Raw genomic sequence first — 18,949 nt, 5'->3', positions numbered from 1 at the left:
TTTCCTCTTTTTTAAATTAAAGCCTGGGTACATTCTAAACTTACATATTGCAACGCCTATTAACTTACATTAGCTAGATAACTACAGCAACATAGCTAATAACTGGCTGGCCTAAAAAAACTGAAAAAAAGTATATTGATGTCATCTAACTTCTATTGTGCATAACAATCAAATTTTAGAATTTTTTCCATTGTTAAATGGTGATGCAACAATCGCTAGCAGAAAACATTTTTTTACTCAAAAAAATAGAAATTAAATAACCTGTTTGCAACTATAAACTTAGCAATTCAATAAATAATTAACTTAACTTAGTAATTAAAAGTAATTAAGCCCCATATACTAAGTAAAATGGATGAATCTAATCAAGAAACGCATCGTAAGCTTAAAATAAAACGAAAGAAAAAAAGAATTCTAACGTACGAGAAAATACTTAGCAAACGACAACGCTATTATAGAAAAAAGAAAATGCCCAAGTTGCGAGGTAAAAAATCTAATATAACTTATAAATGGTTTTTATTAAGTATAAATTGAATTTTATTTGAAAGTAAATCTATAATTTATTTTAATTTGGAATTTTTAAAAGCTTATAATTAATATTCAATAGACAATCGTCAAAAAATAAATTATTCGCTACGATTTAAAATTTTTTTTGGTGTATTCTGACTCAACAGCAACATCTAGTGTTCTACAATTTAAGAAAAAGCCGCAAATTTTAAAGAAATATGCAGTATCATCAAAAAGTTTAACGCACTTCAACGAATATCAGATCGACATTAGCGACTTTTTAAGCAAAGTAAATAATTATAAACCCCCAATGGCCCCAAAAACAAAGAAATTGGAAAAAAGTAGACTGGGTAAGTTTTAATTATCGTAAACTTAATAAGTATGTAGGCACAAAAGCTGATTTTACGGCAAAATTATTAAGTAATTTTTGTTTTTTGGCCCAGTCTCGAAGCGACTTTTTAATATACTGTTACGCGGTCGCATACTATCTATATTAGTTGATATCTACTTTATGACTACGTGTTTTTTTTAGTCAAAGAAAATTTGACAATTATCAACGAAGTTTTGTTAAGTCAGCATCGTAAGGTTGAGAAAAAACGGCGCCATCTTGAACGTGAAAAAATACGACAAGAAAGGCTCAAAATTAAAGAAACGAAATTACTAAAACGCGAACAACGACACGACAAAGAGCTGTATGTTACCTATAAAAATACATATTTGTACCTTAACAGTAAAAAGACATTATACTTTCTGCGCTTAGTTTGTAAAATTTTTTGTTGTTTTTAATAGAGAAATATGGGATAGAAAACAACGACTTGCCCAGTCTAAAGATTATTTAAAAAACATGAAACTTATAGACAAAAAATCAAGAAATATTGAGACTAAATCATCACCTAAAAAACGACGTCTGGAAAAAAGTAAAAAATTACGTTTAAAAAAAAAGATTGACATTCAAATGCTAGTGACTTATTTTGAAAGCAAAAATTGTACAAACTCTTTCTGTATTATAAGTTACTACTTTTAGGCACAAAGTATTTCCAAATTAATCTATTTTACGCCAAATTTTGATTTTAGAGCGCAAAGATGTCAAGAAAACACCGATGGAGTCTGGGAGACTAGGTTTACATTACGGAGGTACCTCTTTTTTTCTAAGTTATCAATTGTCATTTAAATAATGGCTGGTTGTAATATGGTCGCAAACCAAAATAATATTTAAAATTGCAATTTTAACAAATTTGTTATTGGCATATGGTCGCAAAAAATAAAAGTTTGCGCACCACAACCTTCGATTTTTAATTTTTTTTTTTGTAGTACTAATACTTTTACTAAATAATATTTCCATTGAAGCATATTTTCACTGAAATAACTACTGTTATGCTACTGTTTGATAATATGATGTTGTAGATGATTATAAAGGGGATCAAAGTGGAGTAGTGGTAAGATCAGAAAGTCTAACAAGTGCTAGCAGGTATATATTATTTAAACTTCTAATAAGCCAGAAACACAACCTTATCGTTAATAATAATAATAAGTATAAAATATCAATGCACATTTTGCAAATTATACAACAATAAAACTAATGTTACCAATGTCATAATAACAATAGTTTATTTTCAGGCTGGATTATCAGCAAGAGCCTTCTACTAGTTTTCAGCCTAACTACATTTCAAAACACGACCAGCAACCACAAACACAGAGTCACCAGTATTTACATGCTCCAAGAACTTCTCAACATATTACCTATCAAACTCATCCAAAACAACATGTTAGCACGAGACCCCAGCCTACAGTGCAGAAAAATGATGAGCAATACACTAAAATACAGACCTATCCAGAAGAAAAACGATTTATCATACATGGTAATTACCATTTTTTTTTGTATATATCTTTATCCTCGATGTGGGAAAGTCGAATGCGCGACTTAAACATAGAGTAACATCAGTTACTCCGACCCAGTCTCGAGTTGCCTGTGGCAGTTTGGGATATTATAGATTATAATTGCCTAATAATTAAGCTGCTGAATAAGTGCTGGCTCAGCAGCAGTTTGTACCGTTTATAGCGCCTTACTTAAGAGCGCTACAGCATAAGATCAGTTGGAATTGAACCCACGACCTCATGTGTGGTTTAGCAAGTGTTCTTACCACTACACCACGCTGCTGGTTAAAAACCCATGCTGCCCCTTCTACACCATGCTGCCCCTTCTAAACATTGCATTGCTAAGTAATATAAACAAACTTAAAATCTAGGCATACCAATACAATTATCATGTCATCTTGGTTGAGTAACAACTTTCTTTTATTATTTTGTAGGGAGTAAATACTCAAGGTCAGGGTCAAGCCACAAACTTTGTTGTCAGATCTTATTCTTTTTATTTATTCTTGCTATCATAGCCCTTATAGCAGAAAGAGTAATTGGTAAGGCTTAATTAGTAACATATCTACAAATTCTATACCCAATAATATTTAATAAAAAAACAAAATAAATTATTATTTTATTTATTAATGAATAACTTCTTTTTTCTTTTAGATTTATATATTGGAAGTTTGCCAATGATTGGAGCACTAGGACGAATGAAAAATTCATTTATGGTAAAAAGCATTATCATCACAAACCCTAGTTTAAATACCAAATTTTTTTATACTAAATAAAATAAAAAAAGGAGTTATTTGGTCAAGTCTACAAACCAATAAACATTGTACATATTCATTTAGGATGATGGTTATACCCCAACTTGTATTGTATTCAACAAAGAAAAAGATTTAGATTTAGAAACATTTAATGATGAAGATGAATGGACATTTCTTACTACTGGTATGTAATCGAAACATGATATTTTAGTGTCCATTTTTAAAAAAATTTGAAGCAATTTAATTCATTAGCTGTTTGGTTTTACTCAATTTTAAAGTTGTGTTTCAATATCTTTAGAAAGTTTTGTTTTCGATGCCTGGGATTTCTTAAACCAAATCCAAACTACAGCACAAACAGCTTTGCAAACTGCACTTATTCCAAACTACGTAACCACTAACCCACCTGCTACAACAACCACAACGACACCAGCAGCCAACATGGCTCCAGTTGTAATTACAACAGGAGCTTCAGCCCCAACGAACCCTCCAGCATCAACAATTGCTGCAACACCAAACACAGCATCAGCAATTGCTGCAACACGAAACACAGCATCAACAATTGTTGCTACAACAACGACTGCAACTGCTACAACAACAACTGCAGGTCCCACAACAACAACTGCAACTCCTACAACAACAATTGCAGCTCCTACAACAACAACTGCAACTCCTACAACAACAACTGCAGCTCCTACCACAACCTAGTAGCTAATTTATTTAAATTTTACATACCTTGCGTGCCAAATAATTGGTGTATACTTGATTCAAGTTCTAATGTGTGTTCAAACATTCTTTTCATTCTTGTTGAATTAGTTCAAGTATTTCAAAGTAATATCTTAAAATCATCGACATTTTTAACTTTTAAGTTTTTAATTCACGTTTCAAATTCTTGTAAAAAAAATAAAGTGTTGCAAGGTTGTTATCTTACTGCAGTCGACTTTCTTAAAATTAAAACAAGGTTTGTAACAAAATCTATTAACTAAATATATCTCTTAAATTGTAAACTTTAAAATAGGACTTTTAAATTTTAATCAACTAGATTAACAGTTTTTGTATCATTAGCAAATAACTAAAAAGTTGGGGTTTGGTATGCTTTATAATATATTTGGAAACACTATAACCAGCGGGGGAAATCCCAAACCAAGAATAACTTTCAATGGCGCGAATGAAAACAAAGTTAAATATTTTATTAAATTAAGTTAAAAATTCCCGAAAAAATAACAAAATGTTTGGCGAAAAGGCCTTAGAATTAATTCGCGAATTTCAACGAAATAAAGACGGAGCAATTGGTCCATACAATGTAAGTTAACCACTGCCTTAAAAGTCCTGAAAGTCTATTTTTTTTAAATGTAAGCTCTTTTCTCCCATTCGTTTTAAATGTTTTTTTGTGTATTTAGGAAGACGGGATGCGACAAGTTTTAGAAGAAATTCAAGTTTTATATGAGGCCAATCAACAAGATGTGTAAGTAGTTTTAAAAATTCCAATTTGCTGTCATTGGGGATCAAACTCTGACCAACAGAATTTTTAAAAACTTTATACAACTTATTTTTGTTTTGTAGAGGAATAATTCTTCAAAATGAAAGTGACCGTACTCCAATATCAGCAATTCAAATTAGACATGCTAGTCTAGAGAGAAATAAAAGATGTATTCTCGCCTATTTGTAAGTAATAATAATATGTAAATACAATATAATTTATTTGTTCCTATAATAAGATCAGCAGCGTGGTGTAGTGGTAAAAACACTTGCTACACCACACATGAGGTCGTGAGTTCAATGCCCACTGCTCTCATGCTGTGGCACCCTTAAAGAAGTCGCTATAAATGGTATCAACTTCTGTTGAGCCAGCACTTAATCAGCAGCATAATTATCGGGCAATTTTATTCTATATAATATCCCAAACTGCTAAAGTCAACTCGAGACTGGGTCGAAGTAACTGATGTTACTCTATGTTTAGGTCATATTCAACCTTTCCACATTGAGGATAAATATGTATATATATAAAAAAGGGGGGGGTTAACTTCCTTTTTAAAACTTCTTGTTTTTAGGTACAATCGCTTGCTGAAAATCAGGGCTTTACGTTGGGAATTTGGAAGTGTTTTACCTCCTGAAATTAAAGCTAATTTATCAGAAAAAGAGGTTTTTATATCAATTAGTATTAAAATTTAAACAAAAAAACAACTATAGCATGTCATAAACTGTAAATCAGTTTTGTTATTCTGTCTTTGTACTAATTTTTGGCTAAGTTACCTAAAAAATTTGTTAGTATTACATCTGAGTAAGTCACCTAATTGAATGTTTTATTTTGTTTTAAGTTGCAATGGTACAACAGATACAATCGCTCACTTGCAAATTACATGAGATCATTAGGTGACGGGGGATTGGATTTAACACAGGTAAAAAACAACAACTTTTGTTTTTTGAGACAACAGTTTGTAAAATTTTCTTTAAATTTCCTTATTTCAAGAAGACCAAGTTTTCAGCGTAACTAAAGCACTTTTTATTACTTCAACTTTGGTTTTAAAAAGTATCTATTAACACCATATAAAAGGATTTTGTAACATGTTTACACTGGGAATCTAACAGCAATGCCCGAAACTTAAAAACGTGAATCTACCCAACTTAAACTGCTTTCTTTGATGAAAAAGTTAACTGTCAACACCATATATAGAGAAGTTATAACATGGTAACAGTGGGAATCTAACCCAGGACCTCATCAAGAGCAACGCCTAATACCTTTACACTTAAATAGTTGTATTAAAAAAACTTATTTTTTAGGATTTGAAGCCACCTCAGAGTGTTTTTATTGAAGTTCGTTGCGTCGAGGACAAAGGTGAGCTAGAACTTGATGATGGATCTCGTATTTTGCTCAAGAAAAACTCTTTACATTTCTTACCAAGATCACAATGCGAACATCTTATCAGACAAGGAATACTCAAACACGTCACTTAGAAAATAATGTTTATCATATTGATATTTCCCTAAAATTGTCTCTTTTTAGAATGTGTCACTTAAAATTGCTTCTGTAAGGTCAAATAGGCAAATAATGTTAAGATAGTAACAAAATTAGGACAGAATTCTTATTCAAATAATACCTAAAAAAGGTGTTTTAAAAATTTCTAAGCAATATTAACCCTAAAAAATCTGTGAAATCTACTACCTAATAGTGCTCAAGTTACTTTAAAAACACTGTTGCCTTCTTAAATGTTAAAATAGCAACCTAATTATGCCAAAAATCTTAGGATAATACCAACATAATAAAAAGTGTTGCAAAAACCACTAAAAAAATTACTCTTAAGTTACTTAAAAATTGCCCTTGTTCACCACTTTTATCTCTACAACAATTTTATTAATCGCCACCAGAAAAAAAGGCACGTTAGTTCTAAAATAATACATTGCACAATTCGCAAGCATACTGCCTGATGCAGTAGAAAGTAATAAAAAGTAGATAACAGGAGGAAAAAGAGGGGCAGTATTTTTAGGGGGCCCTGTTACGAAAACACATGCGTACACAATGTAGGTTACAGTAAACCATACTTAATATAAATAGGTATATTTGTATTAGTGTTAACCTATGACTTTTCGAAATCATTGTCACTCTTGAAATTTTATCAGTTGATCCCAAAAAGTTGTCTTACCTTTTCTTTGAAAAATATATCCATTTTTACATCAAAAAAGTCTTTTTTTTTGTCGTTTTAACCAATTTTTCATTCAAATTTACTTAATAAGAAACAATTTTTTTTTTTCGTGAATACCCATTTAAAAGTTTGAAAATTCTGTTAAAAATCTTATATCATATACCAATGCTACGGTACCCCAATAATAAAAAAAGGGGCGGGAAAGGCACATCGTTATTACAGATAAAAAATCCTATTTTTACATCCTATGCGTCTGTTGTGCGCCGTACTCATTCCATCGTTGGTCATCACTCTCATGCGTCAAATATCGCTGACCGACAACTCCTTCTAGTTGTCGTAAATCGAGCCAAGTTTGGTAATCCTAAAAAATTTTTTTTTTTAAATTAATTTTTGTTGATTGTAAATTTAAAAAAAAATTAAGTGTTTATTATTGCATAGAAATCTACAGTTTTTACCTGGAGCCAGATATGTCCAAGAGCTTGATTTACGCTTGGTCTTTTTCTCTTATTAACTTGTAATAGGGATCCAATAAGCTTAATAGCTGCAAAAAAATAAAATGTTTGGTCATTTCATGATACCAAATATAAAAAAATATGTAAAGTTTTATATAAAGGTACTTTTTTTGTATATATCTTTATCCTCAATGTCGGAAAGTCGAATGCGCGACTTTAACATAGAGTAACAACTGTAACTCCGACCCAGTCTCGAGTTGCCTTTTGGGTTATTATAGATTATAATTGTCCGATAATTATGCTGCTAATTAAGTGCTGGCTCAGCAGGAGTTCATACTGTTTATAGTGCCTTACTCAAGAGCACTACAGCATAAGATCAGTGGGGATTGAACCCACGACATCATGTGTGGTGTAGCAAGTGTTTTTACCACTACACCACGCTGCCGGTTGTTGAATTATATATGTCATATGTATGTTCAATTTCAATGGCTTAAAATAGAAAAAATGCTGTTTTTGGTATAACATAGGAACTGTATTCACCTTAATATTATAACAGTCTTAGTCTTTAACATTTTAAAATTAAGATATTTTTAAAAACATGCAAAAAAATCAAAGAGAATAAATTAACTTACAAGCAGAAGTCATTTGTTTCCAAGGTTGGGGTGGATACATAAACGCAGCGTTTTGAATTTGTTGGTTGATATCTTCGTCCTCGTTAAATGGAAAGGTTCCTGATAAGCTAACATAGATTATAACCCCGACAGACCACATGTCGAGGGAGCGGTTGTAACACTAAAAAAGAGTTTTTTAATTTTAAAATTCGTAACAAAAAATTTTTTAAATAAATTTGGAAAAAATGATAAGTTTTAGCAAAGTGGTAAGAAAACTGTGTCTATAAAAATTAAACTTTTTGCCTAAAATTTAAAAACTATATTTATAATTATTAGAATAAATGACCCTTTTTTAATTAAAAAAAACTGACTTCTTTTTTGAGAACTTCCGGGGCTAAATAAGCAGGAGTACCAACAACGGATCTTCGGAACGATTTTTGTCCGATAATTCGTGCAAATCCAAAATCACAAAGTTTTAACTAAAGCAAAAATTTTGGTTACTTTAATAAGAAAATATTTATAATAAATATTTCACAAATTTTTGTACAAAATATGCATTTTTTGAATTGACTTCTACTACTACAAAACCTAAATATTAAGTTGCTGACCTGTGGAAAAGGGTCGTCACTAGATAGCAGCACATTTTCAGGTTTTAAATCACAATGGACGATATTTTGTTGATGCAAGTAACGTAACGCAATAAGAATCTAAACAAAATTTTTAAAAAAATAAATTTTACTTTTAATATTAAGGTAATGTTTCTCGAAATTTTAGAACAGTGAAAATAATTAGAATTTGGCAAAACCATAGAAAATAGTAAAATATAAGAACCATAAATATATTAAGAACAATGTCACTTAATTAACGAAACTATAAAATAATATTAACCTATTGTTAGATATATAGTGTATAAAGAATTGGGAGTATTTAGGGTATATAAAGGGGTAAAAAATAAATATATATTCTAAAGGACTTTTAAATTAACTTAATTAAAAATAAACAAAAAAATTAGAATAACTATACGGAAAAAGTTATAAATTTTAGTTTAAATGTAAATTAAATTTGGTTTAAACTAAAATACAAACTTGTGAAATAAGAAATTTGGTAATTCGTTCAGGTAATCTCCCTTTTTCGCTACTCAGAATCATCTCAAGCATGTCCCCTCTTAACTTCTCCATGACAACAAACACCTGCTCTGGGGTTTCGAACATGTTGTACAACTTCACTATACCGGGTTGGTCCAAACACTGAAAAAAAAAAATAAAAAAATTTAAAAAAAATTAAAAAAAATTTGTTTTTAGAAACTTTATAGTATTATGTTGTATTTAAAAAGCAAATTTGACTTAGAACTTAAATGGAAAGTTGTTTATTTGACTTTCAGTTTTAAAAGAAAAGTTATTAAAATGTTGAAGTACTATTTACTTTTACTTTAGTAAAATAAAATATGGTTTAATGAGTTTTTGAATAGCTTTTTTAAACCCAAGAACTAAAGTTGTAATACAATTACCAATACACAAATTTTTAAAAAAAATAAAATTTTGGGCCCAAATTAAACATAGAGTAATATACTTTGTCTTGGCAGCAATGGGAATCAAACCCAGACCTTCAAGTCGTAGGGCATTTACCAATACAAAAATCGAAATAAAAAAAACTAAATTTAAATGTCAATTTTTTAAATTTAAACAGACCTCTAATATTTGAACTTCGTGTCTGAGTTGACTTTCTTCTTTATGTTGAAACCTTAATTTATCAACAACCTTAATGGCAACATTTCGGCCTTTCTTACGATGTTTTCCTCCGTAAACGATCCCAAACTGCCCCGAACCCAGAACCTCGTCAGGGAAAACTTGGTAAATCTAAAAAAAAGTTTAAAATTTAAAATTATGGAATAAACCCCAAAATTTTTACAGGCAAATTTATAAGAAAAAATAAATTGAAATTTTTTATAAAATTAAAAATATTTAAGGTTAGAATTTTGTTTAAAATTTGGTCGAAAAAATGAAAAACCTAATTTAAAGAAAATTTTATAAATATTAGTGTGGACATTTGGAATAAAAACAGATTAAAATAAAAAATTTAATAAAATATTTAATAAAACTAACAGCTTAATCTCTAAAAAATTCTCTTACATTTTATTAATCCTTTACTGAATTAAATATCAGCAAAATTTAATAAAAAATGTCCATTGTTTAAAAAAATATGACCTGTTTAAAATTATTTAAAATATCACACCAAATAAATAATTAAATTCGAAGTCAAAACAAAAAAGTAATTCTATTCAAACTTAAAAATGATTGATGTTATAACTTAAATCAGGCATAACCACTAACTTAAGGTAAGGCCTATATTGTAGGGTGTGGTTATTAGGTAGTTAATGTTGTAACCATAATAAAAAAACAATAAAAACATGGTAACTTGGCAAAATAAATAATAGCGTGTGAATTTTTTTAAATGAAGTTTTGAGAATAAAAAACTCATATTTTTTTTATTGATTTTTACAGACAAAAATTATGTGTAAAAATTTTTAATTTTTAAAAAAATGACAAAAAATTTTAACTAATTTGAATTGCGTTTAAAGGCTTTTCCAAATATGAAAAAATATAAAGCACCAGTTTATTGTATTTAAAAATCTAGTTAAATTGAATTGATTTTTTTGCCTATTATGCAAAATACTATTTTTAGTTTTCAATTTGTTATAATATTGATTACAATGACAAAAAACATCCATAATTAGGAAAAAAATAATAAGGTGTACTAATTAGCAGAAATTTTAAATCTTCAAAATTTAATTAAATTTTTTTTTTAATTTTTTTTTAAATCTTACTTGGCTTATATCAGTGGCTTGCTCTTCTTCAGCATCTTTAGTTAAAGAAATCATGACAGAAACTTCTAAAAAACAAAAAAAAAATAAAAATTTAAAGGTTTTGTGAAAGGTATTTAATAAAAATCTAAATTTTTTTTTTAAATTTTAATTTATTTATTTATTTTTTTTTTTTCAAAAAAATTCTTGTTTTACTTCTTTTGACTCCTCCTGTTCCATGATCGTTCTCCACCGGAGTAAGAGCTTGCAAGATCTTGTCGTGCCACTCTTCTACATTCTTTGTGCTAAAAAAATCAGAAAAAATAATTTTCCAGTGTCAAATAAATGGTATATTTTCTACTGCTGTTAGCAATATAATAAACAAAAAATAAAAAAAAATAAAAAATGATGTCATCAAATTTGCCTAACTTATGGGCCTACAAAATAAATAAAACTGCCATTTGTGGTGTGGTAAATTATTGCAGGCAAATATTAGTTGACAGTTACTACCATATTATGACAATTGGAATTTCAACTGTAAAGCAATCAGCCAGTGTCAATAATATTCCGAACTATAAAAGTCAACTTAAAAATGGGTCGAAAAATTTAAAAAAAAATTTTAATAAAAAAAAAATATTTTTACATTTTTCCTGAGTCATCACTAATCAGCAGCTCGAGTCCCGAGGTTAAAATTTTAAAATTATGAGGGGGAAGCCCTGGTTCCGCTCTGGTTACCATAACGATACTAAGAATCTCACTAAGTTGAAGCTCCTGTGCGAGAAAGCGTGAAAAATTTTTAACTTGCAATAATTTTTGAACAATGTTTATTTAGTTTTAAACCAAGGTATTTAAACATTGAAAATAATTTACTTTTTTAACTGTGTGATATTATATTTAATTAAAATAATTTAATAATATCTTGAGTTAAAAATCTTTATTTTGTTTCTATTTTCAGTTAATTTTGCGCTAAATTTTTTTTTTTTTTTTTTTAATTTTAACCAATTTTAAAATAAGAAAAATTTTAATTATTTTTTTTTTTTTTACCTTGTAAAAATTGGCTCCAGTTTCCCCTCTATACATCGTAATACACTTCGAATCTAATCTCCAAAAATGTCGTTTTCTCTGAAAAAAAAAATAAAATAAATCATAAAAAATTTTTTTTTGCAAAATTGGTAAAAAAATGGCATTAAAAATATAATTAAAAAACATTCACGTTGTTAAAATTTATAAAATTTGCATTAGATATAAACTATTGAAGTATACCTATATGTTATCAAATATAGCCTAAGCTTAAGCAATATGGTATTCTATGTGAAATAAACCATATGTCTAAGTAGCTACATTGTCTAACAGTCAACAAAAATTAACCGTTTGTTAAACGCTGTTATATTTACTAGTATAAAAGTAAGATAATAAGGATATAAAGATTAACATTTGCTGATGACTTTGAAGCTAAAAAATACTTTCAGTTCTAGACCAATTTCTTTTTAGAACTTTCTTAATTTTTATTTTATTATCGTTTAAAAATTCCTTTTATTTTGTATATATATAAAAGAAATACATAATCTATTAGAAAATAAATTTGTAATTTCTTAATAAAAACAAAATTTAATTTTAAAATAACAAAAAAACTTTATCTAAAAATAACCGGTCAAATTTTCACTTTTTTATTTACTTTATAAACTGTAATTGTCTTATTAACAATATTAATATATACCACTGATTCTTATTATATATATATAGCTTGTAAAATAAAGCACATACAAGCAAAATTTAATTAACATAATCTAATTTACTGTATGCAACACTGTAGAATACACAAGATGTTTATTTTTATGTTATAACATAATCATTATCTTGTAATAACAAACTTGTTTATATAAACTACCCACTACACCACATAGTTTATGTTTTATTTTTAATAGTTTCCTTTAATGTTTAAGATATCATTTAAAACATAAAATTTATGGAAAATTTTTTAATTAAAAAATATTGGAAAATTTAAATATTTTTTTTGTAAAAAAATTGTTTGATGTATTTTAATTTTGTCTTTTATGTTTTCGTTGTTAATTAGTTGAAAAATAAACAAATAAAAAAATGTTTTAAAAGATTTTACACTTGGTTTGGTACACAAAGATCCTGCTACACTAAGATTAACATTTTTTGTTAAAAAAACAATTATATATACAAAATTAAATTATAAATAAAATAATAAAAATAAAATTTAAACTGTATAGCGTTAAAATCCTCTATTTTTTTATGCTTTGGGAATTCTTTTAATTAAAAAAAAATTTCAATGCAAAAATTTGCAAAAATTAAAAAAAATTTGCAGCTTCCCCTAATAGAAATTAGTTTTTCAATAAACCAGCTTGCTAAGCAGTCTACATTAATCGCTTACTTAATTAAGGGAAATTTAAAACCGCATAAACAATTAAGGTCCTTAATAAATAAGGCCCTCAGACAACAATACAATTAACAGGATATATTCACAAGGCTTTTAAAATTCAGGTGGTAGCCCAACTAGTCAAAAATATTTTAAGATTTAATTTTTTATGATAAAACAATGTATTATAATCTTGATAACTTACAAACATAGTTACAAAATCTAGTCTTTTCTCTTAGTCTGATGAAGTTTATTTAAAATTTAAAGATATTACCCTAACTAACTCTAAAGTTGTACAAGTTTAAGATATTATTGACCACATGATATTACCCCAACCTAGTCTTAAGTTATACAAGTTTAAGATATTATTGACCTCATGATATTACCCCAACCCAGTATTAAGTTGTACAAGTTATCATTAACAATTAATATAGCTTTTACATACCATTGAGTCTTTGTTAGTGAAATGAATGAGCCAGCCATCTTTAAGAACATTGCCAGATCGTTTTTTGGTATGTTTAACAGATTGTACAACTCGCATAAGTGGTATGTTGTTTACATCTTCAAAAGTTTGTCTAAAAAAAGTTTAAAAATTAAAAAAATTGATGTAAAAAAAACAGGAAAATTTTACACAAACAAATTAGAATATTGCAAAACTTAATCTTTTAAAAAAAATATGAAGTATATTTAAATATAAAATCAATTTAAGCCAAAAATGAAAATGACTTTAGGCTACAATGTCTGGTTTTAACTTCAGACTAATTTACATAAAATCGTTAAATTTACATACAAAAACCTAATTGTACGCTGCATAATGAACTAAAATTTGTAACCTAAATATATGATTGGCCACAGCAACAATTAACAAAACTGGCGCACTTTAAATGTGGAAAAAACTTGATATTTTTTTTATGCTTTATTAGAGAGAATTTTTTGTTAAGGTGGCATTTTAATCAAAAATATTTTTAGGAGGTGTAAATTTCTTGGGTTTTTGGGGTCCTGTATTCTAAGGGGCATATACATAAGTGTTTAAGGGGGTAATGTTTTCTAAAAAGGGGGGGTGCCTTAGATGGGGGAGCATGTTGTTCTAAATGGGTTAAAATATAATAATTTTATAGAGGGTATTTTGAGAGGGGTAATTTTTTTAGGGGGTATTTATTTTCCCCAAATAAAGATGTTTCTTTGGGGTGCCCATTTTGGGGTTGGATTTTTATTTTAAATTTTTATTCTTTTGACTTACTTGTCGATATCCATTGGAGATGGACTTGAGATATCAGCCGGATCATCAGAGGGCTCTTCAGAAACCATGCTATCCTGATCATCATCTACATCCGCGACATCTGATTGGTCATCATCACCTGAAAGAAGAGGAAGAAGATTTTGACAAAAAAATAAAAAAATATAAAAATTTTTTTTACAAAATTAAAAAAAAAAACTTAAAAAAAAAATTTACTTTTAATAAATTTAAAAAATTGTCCTTAAAAAATATAATAAATTAAATTAATTTCACTTACTTTTAGTATCATCCTCTCCAGGACAGTTATTTGGGATTTCTTTACTACAGCGCTTATGACAATTATATTTACAATCTAAAAAAAATTTAATTTTGTCAGAAAAAATTATTTAAATGTTAAAAATCAATTTTTTTTAATTTAACATTTTTTGTTAAAATGTTAATATCTTACCTTTGCATTGAACACCTTGCTTAAATAGTCCTTTAAGTAGTTTTTTACAGTGCATGCACACCGTTGGTCTAGTATAGGAATGTAGCTGTAAAAAAAATTCTAAATTAAAAAAAAATTTTAAATAAAAACTCAAAAAAAATTTTTTTAGAGACAGCATCTTTATTTTTATTTAAAAACTTATTAGAAACTTTTATTTTAAATATCATATTTATAGTGTTTTTTGAGGTTTAGTGCTTTTTTTAAGGTCAACAACATTAATGTTGTTATACTAAGCCATTTAACATAGCTTGATAGAATAGAGTAACAAACAGGCATTAGTATAACAGCTCAAATGCCTTGAGGCAATGTAGAACACTGCATATATATGAAAGACATAATAATAAAGACCTGAAAGCTGTGAGGAACTTTAATTTTTTGAATGCTTTCTTGCCAAATAGGTCGACAGGAGTACTTGCTTCCTAGTTTTGGAGAGGCAGGGTAAAGACTTACAACCTAAAAAAAAAATTAAAAATTTTTTTTTAAAAAACGAAAAAAATTAAATTCTTGATATAAAATCAAAGCTTTAAAAGTTGGTAATATCTTTTTAAAATATACACATTAAAAAAATACAATGTCTTTTTTTTAAAAACACACTAAAAAATTTAAAAAATATCAACATTTAAAAAAACTATAATATTAATAATGGCATAGAGCTTTATAAGCATATAATACTTGCTCAATTAAAAAATACAAAGTATTATATATTTAAAAAACAAAATTTAACAAATAAAAATACAACTATGTATTAATAGTAATATAAAGTTGTATAAGTAACTATTATTTTTTTTTAAACAACTGCATAAAAAACTACAAAGTATATTTTAATATATAAATAAACAAACAATATATTTAATACAGGATGTACTTATATTTATATGTTGTTATATTTTTATTGTGTGCAAAAAGGGAAATTTAAATCAATCAATATTCACAGGATATATCAAGTATCTGACTATTCCATATTTTAATTTAATTTTAAAAAATGAAAATGTGAAAATTTTTGTGTATATATATAATAAGGCTTCGAAATTATGATTTAATTGAAATTTCCAAATTTTTACCTGTGGCTATTTTAAATGTTAAAGTTTAATTGCAAATTAAGCAACATTTATTACTGAAAAATATGATAATTGTAAAACTGTATTAAATATGTTATCCATTTTATAAATTTTTATATTTGTGAAAGTAAAAAAATATTTTTTCAATAATATCTAAAATAAAAAATTAAACTAAAATTTAATTTTGCCTTAATAATATTATATAGATCTATATTAAATGGAGCTTAATGGCCAACATATATATATTATTTATAAATGTATGTTCAATTTTTAGGCCTATAAAATTAATAAAACTGCCATTTGGGGTGTACTGATAAATTATCACTGGAAATTATTAGTTGAAAGTTGTAACCATATTACAACAATTATCCTAACCATAGGGCAGGCTATAAACTAGTATACATAATTATTAAAATACTTATAACATAATGAACCCAAAAAAATTTAAAATTCTCAAAAAATGGAAAAAGTTTTTTTCTTACCGAGGCACTGGATGTTTGTTTGCTGAGTGTTCCATTAGAAGTTTGTAGTGAGATAGTTGATGAAATTCTTTTCCTTAGTGAACAATCGTTTGGTATTTTATAAGCACATCTCTTATGGTAATTTTGGCCACAACCTAGTAGGAATTTATTTATTAAATTTTTTTAAAGATTTTTTTTTAAATTTAAAATTTTTTTTTTTTTAATTTTTTTTATAACAATATACCTTCACATCTAAGTCCTTGTTTAACAATTCCCCATAACATCTCTCCACAATAGTCACAGAAAGCAGGGGCATGATAGGAATGCACTGATAAGGTATGTGGACGAATCTGAATGTTGTCGTCACCAAATTCAGCTAAATATTAAATTAAAATCAAATTTTTTAGATCGTTAAAAATTAAAAAAAATATAAACCCAACTAATTATCAATTTGTTCATTTACTTAAATTTGTATCTTGAATTTCCAAAAAATGTATTTAAAAAAAGCAACTGCAAGGTGCTTAAGACAATTAATATTTAATTCCAACTGCAGACTTAACAATTTTTAAAACAAAACTTTAATTTTTGGGCCAAAAAATATAAAAAATGTTTTTTAAATTCACGTATTTTTTGTTATAGATATTTACAGTTTATAATTTCTAAATATTACCTTAAATTTTTCAATCAACATTTAACTGTTTAAAACTAATGATTTAGACTTACAAGACAATACAACTTCTACAAGTGAGTTATTCTGTAAATCATCGGCATTTCTTAGAATTTGCAGAATGTTGTCAGAATGAGGAAAATGTTGAAATAAATGAATTTTGTCCGCAAGGCGAAGACAGATTTGGGCTTGAGGAAACTAAAAAAAATATTAAATAAAAACGCAAACAACAAAATCTTATTTAGACCAATTTTATATTTTTTGTTTTTATATTTGTAAATCATTAATGTGGAAAGACTGACTTCATGACCTTAACATACATTTGTAGGTATTGAAATTTAGTGTCTTACTAAGTTAGGATTAAACCCAGGACTTTATGTAAAAACCCAAGTGTTCTAACCACTATACTATTCTTCAGATAATGTTTTTTTATTGAATTAGAGTTACAGGTGTTTTCCTTTAGAAATATTTTAATTAAATTTTATTGTGTGTTTTTTCATCTAATAATATTATAATTAAATAAGTGTATTTGTGTGTTTTAAATTTCTATTGTTTTTGGTTTTTGTAGAGTCTTACAATAAAAAAAAACATTCTTAAATTTAAAAATCTGTAAAACAGAACTTATGACCAAGAGATTAAAAAAGAATACTGTCTTTTAATTAACAACCCAACAATAATAATATTTATCTATTATATAAACAATAAAAACTGACCGGCAACGTGGTGTAGTGGTAAGAACACTTGCTACACCACCATGAGGTTGTGTGTTCAATACCCATTGGTTTCATGCTGCAGCGTCCTTGAGTAAGGCGCTATAAACTGTATAAACTTTTACTGAGCCAGCACTTAATCAGTAGCATAATTATCAGGCAATTATAATCTATAATATCCCAAACTGCCACAGGCAACTCGAGACTGGGTCGGAGTAATAGTTGTTACTCTATGTTTAAGTTGCGCATTCATCTTTTCCACATCGAGGATAAAGATATATACAAAAAATAAATAAACAAACCTGTTTTTCCAATACTGAACAAGCCAACTGCTTCAATCCAATTAAGTTTAAGTCCTCTTTGCGTACGATAACTGGCTCTCGGTGAAATCCAATTTGGAAGTGGAATTGGATGTCTTGGGAGGAGTCTAGGTTGATCTCACTCACCATTGAGATCATTGAATCATTCGTCATGTCCGGGACTTCGCTCATTTTAAATTTAACAAAAAAATTGGAACAAAAATTTTTTAAAAACAAAAATCATCTGAAAATTTTTTTTTTTTGTTAAAATTTTAAAATAAAAATAAATTTAAAAAAAACAATATATATATAAAATGTTATATTTTTTTGCTAAAATTAAATGCAAAGAATATAAACAATGTTTTTTATATTTTGTTTTAAGTAAAACATAAATTTTCACATTCTTTTCATAGACTATTAACCTTTTATTTACTTTGCTGATATATTATACTACATTTCTAAATAATACTGATTTTTGTATTTTTATTATCTAAATTACTGATCTGACTAACTATTAATTAACTTAAATAAACTATAACTTTAACCCCAAAAATGTACATACAAAAATACTTTGAAAAATCTGCAATATTAAATATATACAACTAAAGCAAAATGTAATCGCTTAAAAATTGTCATGACCTTAGTAATTAATTATTTATACTTCATCCTATAGTGTTGCTAGTGTTTATGTTAATAATGTTTTATTTATAAGATGTGATTGCCTGTTAAATAAATAATGCTAAGATTTCGAATATTTAATTGTTATGTAATTAGGTATTTTAACATTGTTTTTTTCAATTCATGGCTTTCAAATAGTAAAATTAAATTAAAAATAAATCCTTGATATTTTAAATAGGCCAAAATTTTGCAAACCTATTAATTTTTCTACTAATTTATTCTTAAATGTAAAGCTAATTAGGGTTTTTTAAAATACCCTATAAAAATAAACACTATTAGACTATTATTAGTTTTTTTTTTTTAGAAAACGCTAAATAAATTAGCCGAATCACAAACA

At 27.2% G+C, this 18,949-nt stretch overlaps 3 protein-coding genes across 3 annotated transcripts; 2 read left to right on the top strand and 1 right to left on the bottom strand.

Moving 5' to 3' along the window:
- Positions 1-348: 348 nt before the first annotated feature.
- On the top strand, positions 349-3,836 carry LOC145753551 (uncharacterized). The gene is made up of 11 exons (XM_082569956.1): positions 349-481; positions 672-854; positions 1,037-1,196; positions 1,294-1,421; positions 1,579-1,638; positions 1,909-1,972; positions 2,122-2,363; positions 2,814-2,918; positions 3,031-3,092; positions 3,216-3,315; positions 3,430-3,836. The coding sequence occupies exons 1-11, from the start codon at positions 349-351 to the stop codon at positions 3,834-3,836; spliced, it is 1,644 nt and encodes a 547-aa protein (XP_082426082.1).
- A 442-nt stretch (positions 3,837-4,278) lies between these two features.
- LOC145751927 (DNA replication complex GINS protein PSF1-like) lies at positions 4,279-6,750 on the top strand. The gene is made up of 6 exons (XM_082568083.1): positions 4,279-4,431; positions 4,529-4,593; positions 4,692-4,793; positions 5,180-5,270; positions 5,447-5,527; positions 5,910-6,750. Exons 1-6 carry the CDS (start codon positions 4,357-4,359, stop codon positions 6,081-6,083), a joined length of 588 nt encoding a protein of 195 aa, XP_082424209.1. The 5' UTR covers positions 4,279-4,356; the 3' UTR covers positions 6,084-6,750.
- LOC145751925 (serine/threonine-protein kinase D1-like) lies at positions 6,469-18,173 on the bottom strand. Its single transcript, XM_082568080.1, has 20 exons — positions 17,938-18,173; positions 16,982-17,123; positions 16,503-16,634; positions 16,280-16,413; positions 15,088-15,192; positions 14,701-14,785; positions 14,530-14,604; positions 14,256-14,373; positions 13,461-13,590; positions 11,677-11,754; positions 11,276-11,403; positions 10,849-10,937; positions 10,657-10,721; positions 9,521-9,688; positions 8,918-9,079; positions 8,441-8,539; positions 8,204-8,311; positions 7,854-8,013; positions 7,225-7,310; positions 6,469-7,130 (listed from the first exon to the last, which is right to left on the bottom strand). The coding sequence occupies exons 1-20, from the start codon at positions 18,124-18,126 to the stop codon at positions 7,008-7,010; spliced, it is 2,376 nt and encodes a 791-aa protein (XP_082424206.1). The 5' UTR covers positions 18,127-18,173; the 3' UTR covers positions 6,469-7,007.
- Between the last annotated feature and the right edge of the window lie 776 nt (positions 18,174-18,949).

Source organism: Corella eumyota, chromosome 5, assembly GCF_963082875.1.
Source record: "Corella eumyota chromosome 5, kaCorEumy4.1, whole genome shotgun sequence".
Taxonomy (NCBI): Eukaryota; Metazoa; Chordata; class Ascidiacea; order Phlebobranchia; family Corellidae; genus Corella; species Corella eumyota.
Note: the sequence above shows the minus strand (reverse complement) of the source record. Positions and strands in the feature narration are given on the sequence as shown.

Coding starts and splice junctions, on each gene's coding strand:
- LOC145751925 (XM_082568080.1), bottom strand. CDS start 18,126: ATGAGCGAAGTCCCGGACATGACGAATGATTCAATGATCTCAATGGTG. Junction 10,938..11,275: donor AGTGATGACTCAGGAAAAAT/GTAAAAATATTT, acceptor TGATTTTTTTAG/CACAAAGAATGTAGAAGAGT. Junction 10,722..10,848: donor AACAGGAGGAGTCAAAAGAA/GTAAAACAAGAA, acceptor TTTGTTTTTTAG/AAGTTTCTGTCATGATTTCT.
- LOC145751927 (XM_082568083.1), top strand. CDS start 4,357: ATGTTTGGCGAAAAGGCCTTAGAATTAATTCGCGAATTTCAACGAAAT. Junction 4,594..4,691: donor GAGGCCAATCAACAAGATGT/GTAAGTAGTTTT, acceptor TTTGTTTTGTAG/AGGAATAATTCTTCAAAATG. Junction 5,271..5,446: donor CTAATTTATCAGAAAAAGAG/GTTTTTATATCA, acceptor TTTTGTTTTAAG/TTGCAATGGTACAACAGATA.
- LOC145753551 (XM_082569956.1), top strand. CDS start 349: ATGGATGAATCTAATCAAGAAACGCATCGTAAGCTTAAAATAAAACGA. Junction 855..1,036: donor ATTGGAAAAAAGTAGACTGG/GTAAGTTTTAAT, acceptor TGTTTTTTTTAG/TCAAAGAAAATTTGACAATT. Junction 3,093..3,215: donor GAATGAAAAATTCATTTATG/GTAAAAAGCATT, acceptor ATATTCATTTAG/GATGATGGTTATACCCCAAC.